Below are 15,030 nucleotides of genomic sequence, written 5' to 3' on the forward strand. Positions count from 1 at the left end.
ATCAAGACTATTCAAGTTCATTCCCACTCCTGGATTTAGGCCTCGTAGGAAGAACTAGAAGTGTAGTCCTATGTTTATATTCCAACAAGTAGATGATGTTTTTTTGATAAACTAGCTTACATACAGCCACAACAAACAGTCTTTTGTTTTCTGTTTTGATAGCCTATGTGAATTAAGGACCTATAATACTCTATTTATCTTTGTGCTGCTAATGTTGGTATAAGGCTGTATGTTGCCCACTTTTGCAGTCACCTTGTGCACAAGATGTTGACATTTGGTAACTGTATGAAGTTGTTAATGTTACATATTACTATTAGTTATTACTAGATTGCTTTTCATGGAATGAAAGAATTAGAGTATAACACATTCTATTTTTTCACACAGTCAATCTTTTCCAAACAAGCAACACAACTATTTCATTTAATAAATTCGGATTTACACTGTTAAGTGATACAACTATTTCAGCAACAGGCCCTTCCAAAACAAAAACAACACCATAGACTTACTATCTGCTATCCAGTTTAACGGAGATAACTTGCAAATACAACTCCAAAGGCAAACACAATAGCCATCAATGGATAACTAAAACCCCTATTACACTTAACGTGCCTAGAATTTTTCATCTGCAACTCTAACCCAGAAACTCTGTCCTCTAGCTTAGTCACTTTCTCCTCCATCGAAATAGCTGCATCCAACAAATGATTTTGCTTTGGATTCCGACCATAAAGACTACCATAATTTATTTGCTCCTCTTCAAACAGTGAAACATATTCATCCAACCATAGAAAATATTTACAATGAGATTCTGCAATCTGCACAGTAAAAAAAGGAAAAACTAGAATTGTAATGAAGAGATGCTTGCTACAGATCTTGGCAGGAAAATGAACATAACTAATTATTTCATACCTTGAAATTTGGGCATCCAAAGAATAGCCTATTAGGGTTCGACTGTGTTGACGACATGAATAGAATTGCATGAATCCCACAATTACATTTCGGGGCAGCGAATATTTTCTTCTTCCTCGCTCTAGCACTACCAACGGAGCTCACAAAAATACTCATACCCTCATCGTTCGACGCATCTCTTCCACTCCCATGATCTCTGCTATTGCTCATGGTGGTATCGGTTTCATACACGAAACAGGGGAGATAGACGACTGGACTCGTCTAATAAAGACGCCTGGAAACCTCAAAACGATGGCGTTTTTGTGTTGTAGACGAGGACAGAAAGGACCTGTCCATTTCACCTAGCCACGTGGGCTTCTATCTTCCACGTAACTACCCAAGCCATCCATGTCATCCACTCGCCTACACGTGTCAGCAATTTGCCAATTTCAGTCGAGTTTTTGCCATAAAAGTGACAGAAGGACCGCGTTGGCAGACAGAGTACAGGATCAGGAACCGAAATAGATCGTGTTTTTTGTTAAGGGTCGCGTTGTCATTCAAAAAAATAGATAGAGACCGAATTGATACTTTACTCTAACTCAGATCTACAATGAATTAATTTTTGTCCTTAGTGAAAAATAAAAAGAAAAAAAAAATCTCATCAATTGTGTGGTCCTTTCGCAACTACCAATATCTTTGGTGGTCTAAACGAAAAAAGTGAAATGTTGAGGGGTCATAAGTCATAACTCATCTGAAAATGGATATCCAGGGGGTCAAGAGCGACAAACCGACAAATCCACTTCTCCACTTTCAAGGCTTACTTCATATCTGTCTCTGTCATATGCAACTCTTCGTATATTCTAGTGTTTCCTACTTTCCTATCTCCAACTGCAACGTCCTTTGCTTCCTTCTTTCTTCTTCCGCCATTTCTTCGGTTTCTTCGCGCATTCTTCTAACTCAAGATTCACAAAATGTCGACGATTCCTTTCACCTATTCCACCCACGCGCTTCCTCTCTTCTATTCTCGCTACAGCACCTACACCTTCGCCAGGATCAAACCTTCTATACGCCGTCGTTTTTGCGTTTACTGCCAAATTGACTCTAAGGTATTTCGTTCTTCCCTGCTTTTCTTTTAACAGTTTTGAGTCAACCTTTCGTACCATTCATGATTTTATTGACTTTTATGATAGCTTTGTTGAGCTTCAAAGTCAATGAAATTTGGTACACATGACTTTAGCTTGCAGGTGTGGAAAATTTGGTACCATGTTGAATTATTTATTTATTTTTTCCCCTTAATATTATAGTATTTTATTTTGTCTCGAACTGGATGGATTTTTTTTCTGGGAAGAGGACGTGGATGCCGATGCAGTAAGTGTGGAGGTTCCTATTCTGATATGAAATTCCACTTGCATATTATCATGATTATTTTCGTGTTGAAAATTGCATTTTCTTTAATCAATATCATAGTAATTTATTCAGGGAGAAACTAGTAATCTCTAAGTAAATTAAATTTGGTATATATAGGTGCGAACGTGCGAGGTAATTCTGGAGATCTAGATTCTGGGGTGTAACTTGCAGTTATTAATTGTCCTGATTATTTGATTTATTTTCTTCCAACTACGAACTTCTCCATGTAGACAAAGGAAGTACAGATAAGAAGGTGCTCCCCTTTACTAGAAAGTTCACTGCTTTCTGTGAATGGCGTGGTGGCCTCGGATGAGTGGAAAGCTATTCCTGACATTTGGAGATCCTCTGCTGAGAAGTATGGTGATAAAGTAGCCTTAATAGATCCATATCATGATCCTCCTTCAACAATGACCTATAAACAGGTAATTTGTTTATTTTGAATAGTTTGCTTCTTCCATATACTGGAAATTTTGGTCATTTGTAGTACTATGTACTTGTGCCCTAGTAGTATTCATTCATAGTCTGAAAAGAAGAGTTTGGTTTTTTTGATGGAATGGTAAAATCTGATTTTGGTTGTGGAAATTGGAATTGATTCATGATTAGAATGTGTAATTTATGGAGGAAGTTCTTTATGGTGATAACCATTTCTTTTGCTAACGATTTGAAAAAGAACTATTAAACATCAACGTTATATTGTCACATCACAAGCCATAGTTTTAGAGGAGCTGTTTAGATTCAAATCTTTCAGTTTTCCTATAAATTTTCTTGCTATCCTTGTAACACTTAACTAGTTGGCTGTTGTTCGTCCATTCTACTCTTACTTTGTTGGTGATTTCCAGATTCTATACTCATAAATAGATTGCCTAAACCAAGAATCTATTATCTTTTCTATAGCAGGTACCTACTTGTCTTTTTTCCCAATGTGTCCATTCAAACACTTTGACCTTCTCATCTCGTCCCACAAGATGTTAGCATTTTCTTGTGCTTCCTCCAAAACCCTTGAGTAGTTGACAATGTTTTTAGACTGGGTTCTCTTACACTATCTAATAACTTCTTAAAGAATATGAATATGATTGTTTTTAATCATAGATTGTTGAATTATATTATGTAATCATATTGATGTTATATAGTGTGAATATATTCCAATTATTAGAGCTATTAGATTGATGTTCATTGTTATTGGTTTCCATTCCTATATTGTGCAATGTAGGAAACTTATCCAAATCATTCTCTATTGTCTTTCTTACATTTCCACTTCATATCAAATGTTTCAGTTGGAGGAAGCAATATTGGATTTTGCCGAAGGCTTGAGAGTTCTTGGAGTAAAACCAGAGGAAAAGATTGCACTTTTTGCTGATAATTCATGTCGCTGGCTTGTAGCAGATCAAGGTGTGTGAACTTTATGTATTCTTTTTTTTTTAGGAGTTCAGCGTTTAGTTTTTATCCACTCTTAGTGTGGTGTTGCTCCTCTTGTTTCTTCAAAAGAAATTTGAAAAAGGAAGGGGAAAAAGAAACTAAACGTGGAAGTATTAACATTTTAAAAGCACAATTTACGAAGTTTTAAATTGATTATTTGTAAATAAGTTATTGTGGAGATGAAAAGCCCATCATTGATTTGACATTGCTTGTTTTGTGAAACTTTCCTTTTTGTTTTTGATTCTGTAAAACGATCACTACTCTTATTTCTATATAAAAATTATCAAGAGGAGTTTTTCATGTTGCTTCTTATGCAGTTGTTATTACCAAAGTTTTCATTTCCGTAGTATTTTATTATTTAGACGATAACAAGGCTAAACACTTCCCTTGCTAGATATTTTTTTGTCATCTTCACTGCTAGATTGCATTTTGATTTGTGTTTAATGAGTGAAATAATGAATTTTTATTTATCGTGTTGGAGTCTATGTTGAGATCAGTGGCAGGCTTATCATATTTAAATACTTAGTCTGTGAGTTCTCAATTAACTTACTTTGTCTGTATTATGATAAGTTGATGGGCAGTGTGAAATATGAATAGGCATGGGGGCATGACTGTGTGTACTCGGTATATATGGGGTCAAGTATTTACAACTCCTAAGGCTAGATGGTTGTAATAATTTTGTTTTTATGACATCCATGCTATGTTTTTAGTCTAGGCATGATGGCAAGTGGAGCAATCAATGTCGTGAGGGGAACAAGATCGTCAATTGAAGAGCTGTTTCAAATATACCAACACTCTGAAAGGTTTGGTTAATACTTCCATGTCCTACAATTTTGAAAATCTGATGTGTCTGTTTCCATGTTAGTATTTATGCTTCATAGTGATTGCATCTTAATTGTATTTCTTGAACACAGGAGTTTTTTTTTCTTTTTTTCCTTCTCTTTTGCCCCTTATTTGCTGAGACCCAAGCTTCCTTCCTTTTTAGGGGGCACAACAAACTTCCCAGTTCACCCAATGATCCCTGTTTGCATCCAAAGCACCATACCATAGAAAGTTCCCCATAATCTTTTGAATTTGCCATGCTCACTGGAATATGGAACAAGGATAAGAAGTATGGTAGAATGTTGGAGAGGCATAGGCCCCTTTCTATAGTCCCAATCGTTTAGATATATTTCAAGATTAGGATCCTAAAAGGAAATAGATCTAGGATTGTCATCCAGCAAAACACCTAGATAAACAAGAGGCCACTCCAAAATAGGACACCTAGCCATAGATGCAAAATCAGAAAGGTCATGAGGAATTATATTAATCTCAGATAAGCAACTGTTGGACATATTGATCTTTAAACCAGAGGATAACTCGAGAAATTGAAAAATAGAGAGAACATTCATAACCCACTCATTTTCCAAGAACAAGATGGAGTCCTTAGCAAACAACAAATGGGAAATTACAGTCCAATATAGTTGTTCTTTAACTATGATGGTGTTTTGCTATTGTTAATGCTTCTTAATTAATTTTATAAATTCTTAAATCTTCTGTATATTTATTGATGATTCGATAGAAAGTGGCTGACTTTGCTGCATTCAGCGTTGCACTAGCTGTGGACACACCTGAAATGTTTAATCGGATTGCAAATTCATTCTATGCAAAGGCTTCCATGAGATATATTATTCTTCTTTGGGGAGACAAATCATCCCTGGTTTGTGAAGGAAACAAGGAGGTGCCAGTCTTCACATTCACAGAAGTCATAGACTTGGGACGTGAGAGTCGCATGGCATTGATTGATTCTCGTGATGGTGGTATGTAGCCTAGATCCTGCTCTAAATCCTACAAACTCTATTTATATTGCTAAAACCTTTTCTTTATTGAGCAAATAAGGCAACACAAGAACCCCAAAACAGTTACTAAACAAGAGTGGGGTTGGGGAGGAAGAAGAAAAATAAACGATAAGAGAGTCTTAGCTAGCAATGACCAGAGAAGTCAAAAGCATAATCTCTCTCTCTCTCTCTCTCTCTCTCTTTATTTGTTTATTTTTGCGCAAACTTATTGGTCATTCTGTCAATCATCAGAAGGAACCATACTTGGTTTCGGTGGAACTTATCTTCTCTCTGATGTGATTACAGATAATCAATTTAAGTATGAAGCAATTAAGTCTGATGATATTGCTACTCTTGTATACACAAGTGGAACAACTGGAAATCCAAAAGGTGTTATGCTTACTCATCGGAATCTTTTACATCAGGTTTGATTTTCATTCTTTTGTAAAATCCGTTGCAGCAAATCATACTTCTAGATGGGCTATGTAGATGTAGGTTATGTATTAGGGTGTTGATCCCAAAATAGGTTGTGTTTAATTATGCATGAATTATATTTCTTTGTGAAGCATGATTGAGGGATGTTCCATTCGCTGAATATACTTGTGATATGACCCTGGAGTCTAGCTAAAGTTAGGGTTGGGGCAGTCAACACATTATACTGCAACCAACAGACTTTGTATTCAACCCCTCTATCAACACATTATACTGCAACCAACAGACTTTGTATTCAACCCCTCTATCTATCTCTCACCTGCACACAAATACTGTTATCATTGACTCACGTATTGTGCTTTAACGTTAATTATGGTTTTCTTTTTGAGAAGAAAACAGATGTTCTCCTAACGAAAACCTAAACAATGGAGGATAAAAATGTATCCTGCTTTCTGAGTGCTGGAGTCTGTTTTGTTTATTTCATTTACCATGTCGCAGTGATAAGTTTCGCTTGGTTTTATGTGAAGATAATTCTTGCATTGATACTATATTTCATTCTTAATGAATTTCTAGGTTAAAAACCTATGGGATATTGTTCCTGCTGAAGTTGGGGATAGATTTCTAAGCATGCTGCCTCCTTGGCATGCATATGAAAGAGCTTGTGAGTATTTCATTTTCTCATACGGTGTTGAACAAGTATACACAACTGTGAAAAACTTAAAGGTATTTCTACTTTAATCAGATGTTTCATGTATTGTATGTTATTATAAAAACATATTTCCTCATGTATTAATATCCTGTAGTTTCTTCTCTTCTAGGATGATTTGAAGCGTTATCAACCACATTACTTGATTTCAGTTCCTCTAGTTTATGAAACATTATATAGGTAAACCCTTTTCCTATGAACTTGTGAATACCTATTGCATTGATAATCTACTCCATGATATCGCATGTTGAAAAGGAATTCTTTCTAGGAATAGTTCTAGTGTTGGAGAATTTCTTTTTTCTTTCCAAATTCAAAAACCACTCTTCTAGTCCAAATGATCATAAATCAAGTTCTTGCTAATGTCTAATATGCTGATGGAAAAGAGAACTAAAACATCCTGCAATGTATACCTTCCAATAATTGAAACCCATATCAATAGGAAACAGAAGCAATCTGACTCATAATTAAAACCCATGCTGTGGAGGAGGTTGTGTTTCTTAATTATGTTACAACCCATATTCGCTAATAGGAACAAAGAAGCAATCTAAGCAAGAGAATGAAGTTCCTTCTTTTATCCAAAGAAGAAAATAGAAAACTGAAAGGAAGAAAAGGAATTAGTTTTCTAGTACTTATGGTCTAGCATTGATGAGAAAATTATTTAAGTGGGACGTGTCTTTGTTGTTGTTCATGATGATTGAGAGAATTGCTTGAGTAGAGGTTATTACGTGAATTTGGGGTTGGGTTTGATAAAAAGCAGTAATTTTGGTACTTTGGTGATGAACTTTTTGCTATTGCTTTTCCCCCTTGCTTGTAGTTGTTGGTAAGTGAACCTACGTCTTCAATGTTTGTGTTTTGGTTTGTTTCTATTTTTGCAGTTTATTATTTTAGTCTTTTAATTGTTATTACAAAAATCTGCCTTTGTTAAATAAAATATTTCAGAGAAAATATGGATAAATATTCAAAGTAGTTTGGTCCTCACTACCACCACCTATCTGTTATTTTGGTCATTGAAGAGTTAATAGGATATATTTTTTTACCCTTTTCTATCAACAAATTTCTCTCTTTTTGTACACTGGTGCATAGAGATTCATCATTAGACATGGTTTTGTTAATGAATCGCATCCTAGTTCAATTTCTCTATAGTGTGAGGGGACAGGAGTAATATAGTTAATTTCATCATCAGGAGAATTAATTACAGCTAGCATTTTGACAAGGAGTTCACTCAACCTTTCATGATTATCTTATCATTAGTGCCTCTGAGAAGAAAACTTTTGTGCCAAAAGATCTTTTTAACTAAACAAAGAGGACAGGGGGAGAGAAAAAGAAGGGGGGGGGGGGGTTCTTTTTTTAATGTATATTGTACTTTTGAAGATCCTACCAGATTGTAAAATTTCTTAATCACATGTTGTGTTTTTCATTTAGAAGGTTTATATTTCTCACAAACTTGACTGCTATTGTTTCCGTGGATTGTACCTTCTGCAGTGGCATCCAGAAGCAGATATCTACAAGCTCCCTAATCAGAAAGCTTGTTGCACTCACATTCATTAGGATCAGCTTAGCATACATGGAGTGTAAGCGGATTTATGAGGTCTGATCATTAGCTCTCACTGTGTGGTCTCTGTAATGTTAACATGAATTCACTTGTATTTAATGATGTTATCACATAATGTGTTTTATACACAAACAGTTGGTGTTGCTCTTAACTCATTAAATATGTTCATAAAAATGTTGGTTGACGGTGTTATTCTAAGAATATTCCCACAATGACCAGTCCTATTATGGTTTCTATGCATTATACAAGTCTTTTTCCAGCTTCCTTCCTTTTCTGGAGCGAAAAAATGAAAAGATTATGGGCTGACCCTAATGTTTGGACAGAATTTTGTTGCATGACACTTTGTGCTGCCACTGAATTAGTTTTTTTTTTTTGTGCAAAAAAAAGGGGAAAGAAAAGAAACTATGATAAGATAAGGCACAACAAAATAGAAATTTGTCCAAGCACCAACAAATTGCCTAATCATATCTTATGTCGTTAAAGAACCATTTCTTTCCCGAACATCATTCATGAGATAGTTCATGCTCATTTGTTACTTGAGAAAAACCATGTTTTCTGTCTTTTGCTTTGGATTGAAAAATAAAATAATGCATGGATGAAGCTGTATGTGTGCTTTGTGAAGGATTGAATAAGTCAATAACTGGTATGGTAGATAAATGTCCAATAATTTTTTTTATTTTCTTTTTTCCCCCACTATATTCACAAGTTTTATTTATGAGTACAGTGCACTTTTTTCATCAGATCAAGAGTATATACGTAGTAATTCTACTTCTTCCCAAATATATTTTCTCTAATAAGCTCTGGTTATGTTTGTAGGGTAAATGTCTAACAAAGAATGAGAAGCAGCCTTCTTATCTGTATTCAACGTTGGAATGGTTGTGGGCAAGAGTAGTTGCTGCAATAATATTTCCAATTCATATGTTGGCAAAGAAAGTGGTCTACAGTAAAATCCATTCAGCTATTGGAATATCAAAGGTCTTGCTATTATATGCTTATTTAATTTCTATTCATTTTTGAGGTGTGTCATACTGGTTGTTCCTTGCATTAAGTTTTGAGCAAATATTTCTAGTTTATGTTTCCATGAGTACTTTGCAAACTGGTTGAAGATGTTTAAAGTGGGTTTTGAGTAATCATCTATTGACTTAGTTAACCTAGTTAGTGGTTAGTTATTCAAATATTTTGACTATTTATACAGTATTCCCTCCATTCCAAAATATCCAGATTTTTCTAAGATTCTATTCTATTTGAGTCTGTCAGTTGTTTGCTTCTATAATATTTTCCACCATTTCCTTGCTCATAATTCTCCTTTGTAAATTAGCTTTAGAAAGTCCGGTGAGACTTTTTGTTTTTGTTTTTCTTTTTAATTTAAAGGGTGTGTGTTTATTGGTGGCAGCACTCGAGCAAACATTATCTATGAACTTTGGTTTGTCAAGTAAAGTTCAACTCAAGTCTCAAGGTTTTCTTCTTTGTTTGAATTATAGTAAGGAAAAGTTTCCTAACTGGAATGAATTTTTTTTTTGGTGGTGGGTTGGAGACAGAAAAAAGAAAGAGGGGGGGGGGGGGGGGCATAAAATAAATGGGGAAAAAACAATGCTGGTTTTGGTTATGTCATCTTTGGTTGGCCCTTAGTCCCTTACTGTTCCAACTTTATACTAAATTTTATGCCATGCTCCTCATTTTTAATATTTTTCGAAATGTTTCTGCTCATAACAAGTGAATCTTCTGGCACTCTGCAGGCTGGAGTAAGCGGTGGTGGAAGCTTACCTATTCATGTTGACAAATTTTTTGAGGTTTGGTATTACACCTTTTTAACTAGTAAGCAGAATATTGTTTGCTTTATTTAATGTCATTGGTTTCAAATGCATACAGGCTATTGGTGTTAAAGTGCAGAATGGATATGGTTTAACAGAAACTTCACCAGTTATTGCTGCTCGGCGACCTGAATGTAATGTAAGCAGCAGAATATAAATTCTATAATATTATGCCATTGTTTTTTCAAGCATATTGCTGGTGCTTTCTGTTTAAAATTCTTACTCTACTTTTAAAGTGGTTAAACTTGCCATTTTTCTAAACGTAATCTTGCATTTTTTCTTAATAACAAGCTATTTTAGGTAATGTGTTCTTTCCCTCTAACCTTCAATATATTTGTCTGTTCATCCTTTTTCCCTCAATTTGGGGGGTTGATGGGACAATAGTATATATTGAGAATGGGATTTTTTTTTTCTTTTTTAAGGAAAGGGAGGGAAGGGGAGCCTTGGAGCAATGAGTTGTCTCCGTGTGACCTCAAGGTCATGGGTTCAATTTGTGGAAATTGTAATTATTAGGTTAGGCTATGTACATTGCACTCTTTGGGTGCGGCCCTTTCCCGGACTCTGCGTTAACGCGGGATGCTTGTGCACCGGGCTGCCATTTTTAAGGAAAGGAAAGGCTAAATGAGATCAAATGTAGTGTGTCAACATGCCTTTTATCTGTTTTCTCTTCTATTTATTCCATTTCCGATAAGATACCTTAATCCCCATTATAGCAAAGTATATTTGTTTCCATGTAGAGACATTGGTACTCGTAATAATAGCATAATTTGCATTCTTCTAATTGGTTTTTACCTTGAGTCTGCGAAGAGTGGTGCTTTTATCTGAAAAGGTCACAGACTTGATTGTTTGAAGGTTATTGGATCTGCTGGGCATCCAATTAGGCATACAAAATTTAAAGTTGTAGATTATGAAACTGGTGAAGTTCTTCCACCTGGTTCAAAGGGAATTTTGAAAGTGACGGGCCCAGCATTGATGAAGGGATACTACAAGGTAATTTACTTCGTCCATATGCAAGTTTACATGTGTGCCCTATGGTGTGTTTGGTTAGAAAAACAATGATATAGTGTAACTACTTTTAACTGGATTGACCCCGCACGATGCGCAGAAAATACAATAAAAATTGTCTATAATATAATTAAAATATAGATCAATTATCATTAGAAAATTAAAATTATAAGTATATAAAATCTGATTTTTTAATATTTTTAAAATATCAATTAGATTATATTATTAAATTAACATAGAATAATAAGAAGAGAGAAAATGACAAATAACTATTATCGGTCTTTACCATTATAACTCTCATGTATCCCAGACTATAGTATCCACTATTCTTCTATTGCATCCAATGTCACAAACAATAAAACACTGCAAAGTTATAAGTTGTGCAACAACATTGCACAAAGCATACATTATTTTTATATGCCTCTAACAATGCAATCCCCATTCAATGACATTAACTGATGTAAGTGAATTCATGAAATATGAAGCATGCCAACTTAATAACGCTGTTTATTTGGCAATAGAGTGTAGTCATTGATTAGAGTTTTCCCTGCGAAATAAGGGAAACCAAGTAAACTATATTAGTATAGGCATGAATAAAAATCTTATTCGAAAAATGAGAGTGGTTCAAATGGTGTTTTAAGTGACTGATAATATTTAATTCACATTCAAATTGAAAGGTTTACAATATTGGAAGGCGAAATTTAATCGAAGGAGGAGAAAAGGTGTAACTTAAGGTCCACTAAAGAGGAGCAATTTGAAAATGTTACATTTCTAACCATATAATAATAATGGAAGCTTTGAAGTGAAAATGAGGAAAGGAAAGAAAATAGTTGATGTGGCATTAGGTTCAATTATAGAATGACAAATTTGTTAAAATGATGTTGTGGCTAAGCTAGAGATTATCTAAGACATCAAGAATATATTTTACAACAATCTTGGTATCAGATTTAATATTTTATAAATAGATAGATAGACATATTAGACTATTAGAGTGTTATGCTTTTCAGGAAGCTATTCTAAGGGTTTGTTTGGATGGACTTTTATGAAAAGATTTTTTTTCAAGTGATCTTTTTTTGAAAGATCTTTTAGAAAAGTAAAAGTAATTTTATGTTTGTATATCTTATGTAAATATTTTTTTATCTAATAATTATGTTTGGGTACAATAAACAAGTACTTTTTTGTTTATTTATTATGTTAAAAATATTTTTTTAAGTAAAAAAAATCTTTAAAAAAAGATGTAAAATGTAGCTTCTAAAAAAGATGTTTTTTTTTTTTTTTTAATTTTTCTAGTTCTTTTACTTTTACTATTAAAATTTTGCTCCACACACAAAAAAATAAAAAAAGAGTGAAAAAAGACATTCCTTTACCATTTTAATAGCGTCCAAATAAACACTAACTAGCTGGGGAAAAGCACTAGAGCAACTTTTTCCCCCAAGGTTTTCACTTGTTACGTTTTTAGTTTTTGAACATTTTTCTTCTATTTTAAATGAAAATTAAAAAAAAAAAAAGGAAGAAAAAACCCTGTAGAAGTATGAATATTATAGTTATTTCTATGTAAAATACTTACTTGCAATGGGGTGTTTTTTAATTTATTTGGAAATATTAAATTTTCTGCCTAAAAAGTAACCCGTGTAATGATCACATCAGTCAAAAGTAGTGGTAAGCCAAGAGCTTGCATCATGTGCATGGAACATGATCAAGTTGCGACATTAAATGTCTTATTCTTATGTCAGAATCCTTCAGCTACAAATCAGGCCTTGGATGGAGATGGCTGGCTGAATACTGGTGATATAGGTTGGATTGTTCCCCATCATTCAACTGGGCGGAGTCGCCATTCTGGTGGTGTGATAGTTCTGGAAGGTCGTGCTAAAGACACTATTGTGCTTTCAACAGGTAGGCCAGTAGTCCATAGTTTTTGAATTGTTGCATTTGAGCCTATGTCAGTGTGTCTTGTTAATTCAAAATTTTGTAAACCCTTAAAAGGTTACATGTTTACTGTGTGGGTTAGAGTGTTTCTTTTCTTTTTAAACTTTTTTATAACCCGATTGCAACTATGTGCTTTCTTACAGCATAAACAGCATGCTGAAAGTTGATAATTGCTTTCCCCCTTTATTTACCTACTAACAAATTGTTTGGTCAAGAGTAGGCGAAAATGTTGAACCAGGTGAACTTGAAGAAGCTGCCATGAAAAGTACCCTCATACAACAAATTGTCGTTATTGGCCAGGTGAATTTGAGCCTTAATGTCTTCAAATTATTGAAGCTGACTACTTATATTTAACTATATCTCATGTAGTCTCGTATTCCAAAACTAATAACTGTTTAACATACAGGATAAGCGACGTCTTGGAGCTTTAATTGTTCCTAACAAAGAAGAAGTCTTAAAAGTGGCAAGGGAATTGTCAGTTATAGATTCAAACAGTTCAGATATCAGTCAGGAAAAAGTGACCAGCCTATTATATAAAGAATTGAACACCTGGTAAGACTTTGTCTCACTCAGAGAGAATTAAATCCCCATACACACATAGGGACTCCATACTAGGTTTTTGGTCTATGAAACACTGGCACCATCACAACATGGACACAGAGACTTAAAATAGCATGGCTTTTATAATTTAAGATTCGCACATTTTCATTAGTGTCAAAACTGCAAATGTTTACTACTTTAAACTTAAGAATGCTGGCTCATCTGAAAAAATTGTAACATTAAGTTTATTGACATTTTCAACCCTATTTACATTATACATAACCGTGTTTGAAGCATTTTCCAAGTAGTAGGAAAAAAATTATTGTTAAAACTTGTTTCTGAGTGTTGAAAACCAACATCTGTTGAAGATGCGCACACATGACATGCCAACAGCAAGGTGCTGTGTCCGTCCTTTGTGGTTTATGGTTGACTGATGAGAAAAAGAGAATATAAACATAAAATTCATCCTTTGCCGTTTCATTGAACAACTCGTTTTGCCCCTATGTTTTTGTGTTGATTATTTATTTGTTTTTCTTTTATTATGCAGGACATCTGATTTTTCATTTCAAATTGGTCCAATTCTTGTCGTTGATGATCCCTTCACGGTTAGATTAACTTCATAGTAGCAGTATTTGTCTATGTTTTGTGCACGAAAGAATTGATATCTTTGACTAATCTTTCACTTAAATGACAGATTGATAATGGGCTAATGACACCCACCATGAAGATCCGAAGGGATAGAGTTGTGGCTCAATACAGGGATCAAATAGAAAACCTATACAAGTGACAAACTTAAATGGTGTGCTACGAGTGTTTGTGTATTTAAAGACTTGTGCAAAAATCTTAAGTTATTCTCCTTGTGTGACATTTCAATAAATAATAATGCTTACATATATCACAGGCAGTGTATAATATCATCCATTTGTTTTGCTGTCCTTTGTTTCTCCACTTCTTTTTTTTTTTTTTAATTGTTATTATGCATCAGTTTCTCAGTGAACGTTTGTCTGTTTATGCACAAAATTGTTTATGAATTGGATCACCACCCTTTGCTAATCAATGGCTAGATTGAAAGTTTTTCTTTTTGGATTTATGATTGATAGATTCTTTAATGAGATGACTTATATATGAGTCATAACAGGGCTAGTTTGAGAAAAACGTGGTTTCTACAATAAAGGAGAGTTAAAAGTTTCTCAAGGAAAATAAGAATAATAAAAAAGGATAATTCTTAATTATTGGTTGAATACAAGTTGGATAAGTTATTATGTAAAGTAGCACATATGAAAGGGTTTTTGCTAACAAGTTCTATTGGAGGTTATGCATATATTCATTTCATGTATATAGGTCATATTCATATATAACAAATTGGTAGAGTGAGTTAGAAGTTAGTTAGGATGGATAATAGAAATGGAGAATAGTAGGAAGCTATGAAACACAGACACAGATATGAGACATGTAGATACACGAATTTTAAAATCCTAGTTCTCGAATAACTTTGTTAATTGAAATTCATATTTTATAAGTACAATTTTATTT

At 34.1% G+C, this 15,030-nt stretch overlaps 1 protein-coding gene across 5 annotated transcripts; it reads left to right on the forward strand.

Annotated features, from left to right (window-relative positions):
* Nucleotides 1-1,604: 1,604 nt before the first annotated feature.
* On the forward strand, nucleotides 1,605-14,432 carry LOC112740946 (probable acyl-activating enzyme 16, chloroplastic). 5 transcript variants are annotated; one of them, XM_025789684.3, is made up of 19 exons: nucleotides 1,708-1,991; nucleotides 2,410-2,424; nucleotides 2,523-2,714; nucleotides 3,567-3,681; nucleotides 4,424-4,511; nucleotides 5,296-5,507; nucleotides 5,832-5,950; nucleotides 6,531-6,680; nucleotides 6,776-6,843; nucleotides 8,146-8,251; nucleotides 9,032-9,190; nucleotides 9,952-10,005; nucleotides 10,085-10,165; nucleotides 10,879-11,016; nucleotides 12,765-12,924; nucleotides 13,178-13,257; nucleotides 13,364-13,509; nucleotides 14,045-14,102; nucleotides 14,192-14,432. In XM_025789684.3, the coding sequence occupies exons 1-19, from the start codon at nucleotides 1,857-1,859 to the stop codon at nucleotides 14,282-14,284; spliced, it is 2,169 nt and encodes a 722-aa protein (XP_025645469.1). In that variant the 5' UTR covers nucleotides 1,708-1,856; the 3' UTR covers nucleotides 14,285-14,432. The 5 variants fall into 5 exon arrangements, with proteins under 5 accessions (XP_025645471.1, XP_025645470.1, XP_025645469.1 ...); XM_025789686.3 differs by lacking the exon at nucleotides 2,410-2,424 and having other exon boundaries at nucleotides 1,605-1,991; nucleotides 4,419-4,511; XM_025789685.3 differs by lacking the exon at nucleotides 2,410-2,424 and having other exon boundaries at nucleotides 1,637-1,991.
* Nucleotides 14,433-15,030: the final 598 nt, after the last annotated feature.

The sequence above is a fragment of the Arachis hypogaea genome, chromosome 14 (assembly GCF_003086295.3).
Source record: "Arachis hypogaea cultivar Tifrunner chromosome 14, arahy.Tifrunner.gnm2.J5K5, whole genome shotgun sequence".
NCBI lineage: Eukaryota > Viridiplantae > Streptophyta > Magnoliopsida > Fabales > Fabaceae > Arachis > Arachis hypogaea.

Excerpts from the sequence above, each read along its gene's own strand:
- LOC112740946 (XM_025789684.3), top strand. The coding sequence starts at position 1,857 with ATGTCGACGATTCCTTTCACCTATTCCACCCACGCGCTTCCTCTCTTC. Across the intron at positions 6,681-6,775 it reads CAACTGTGAAAAACTTAAAG|GATGATTTGAAGCGTTATCA; the intron begins GTATTTCTACTT and ends CTTCTCTTCTAG. Across the intron at positions 8,252-9,031 it reads AGTGTAAGCGGATTTATGAG|GGTAAATGTCTAACAAAGAA; the intron begins GTCTGATCATTA and ends TTATGTTTGTAG.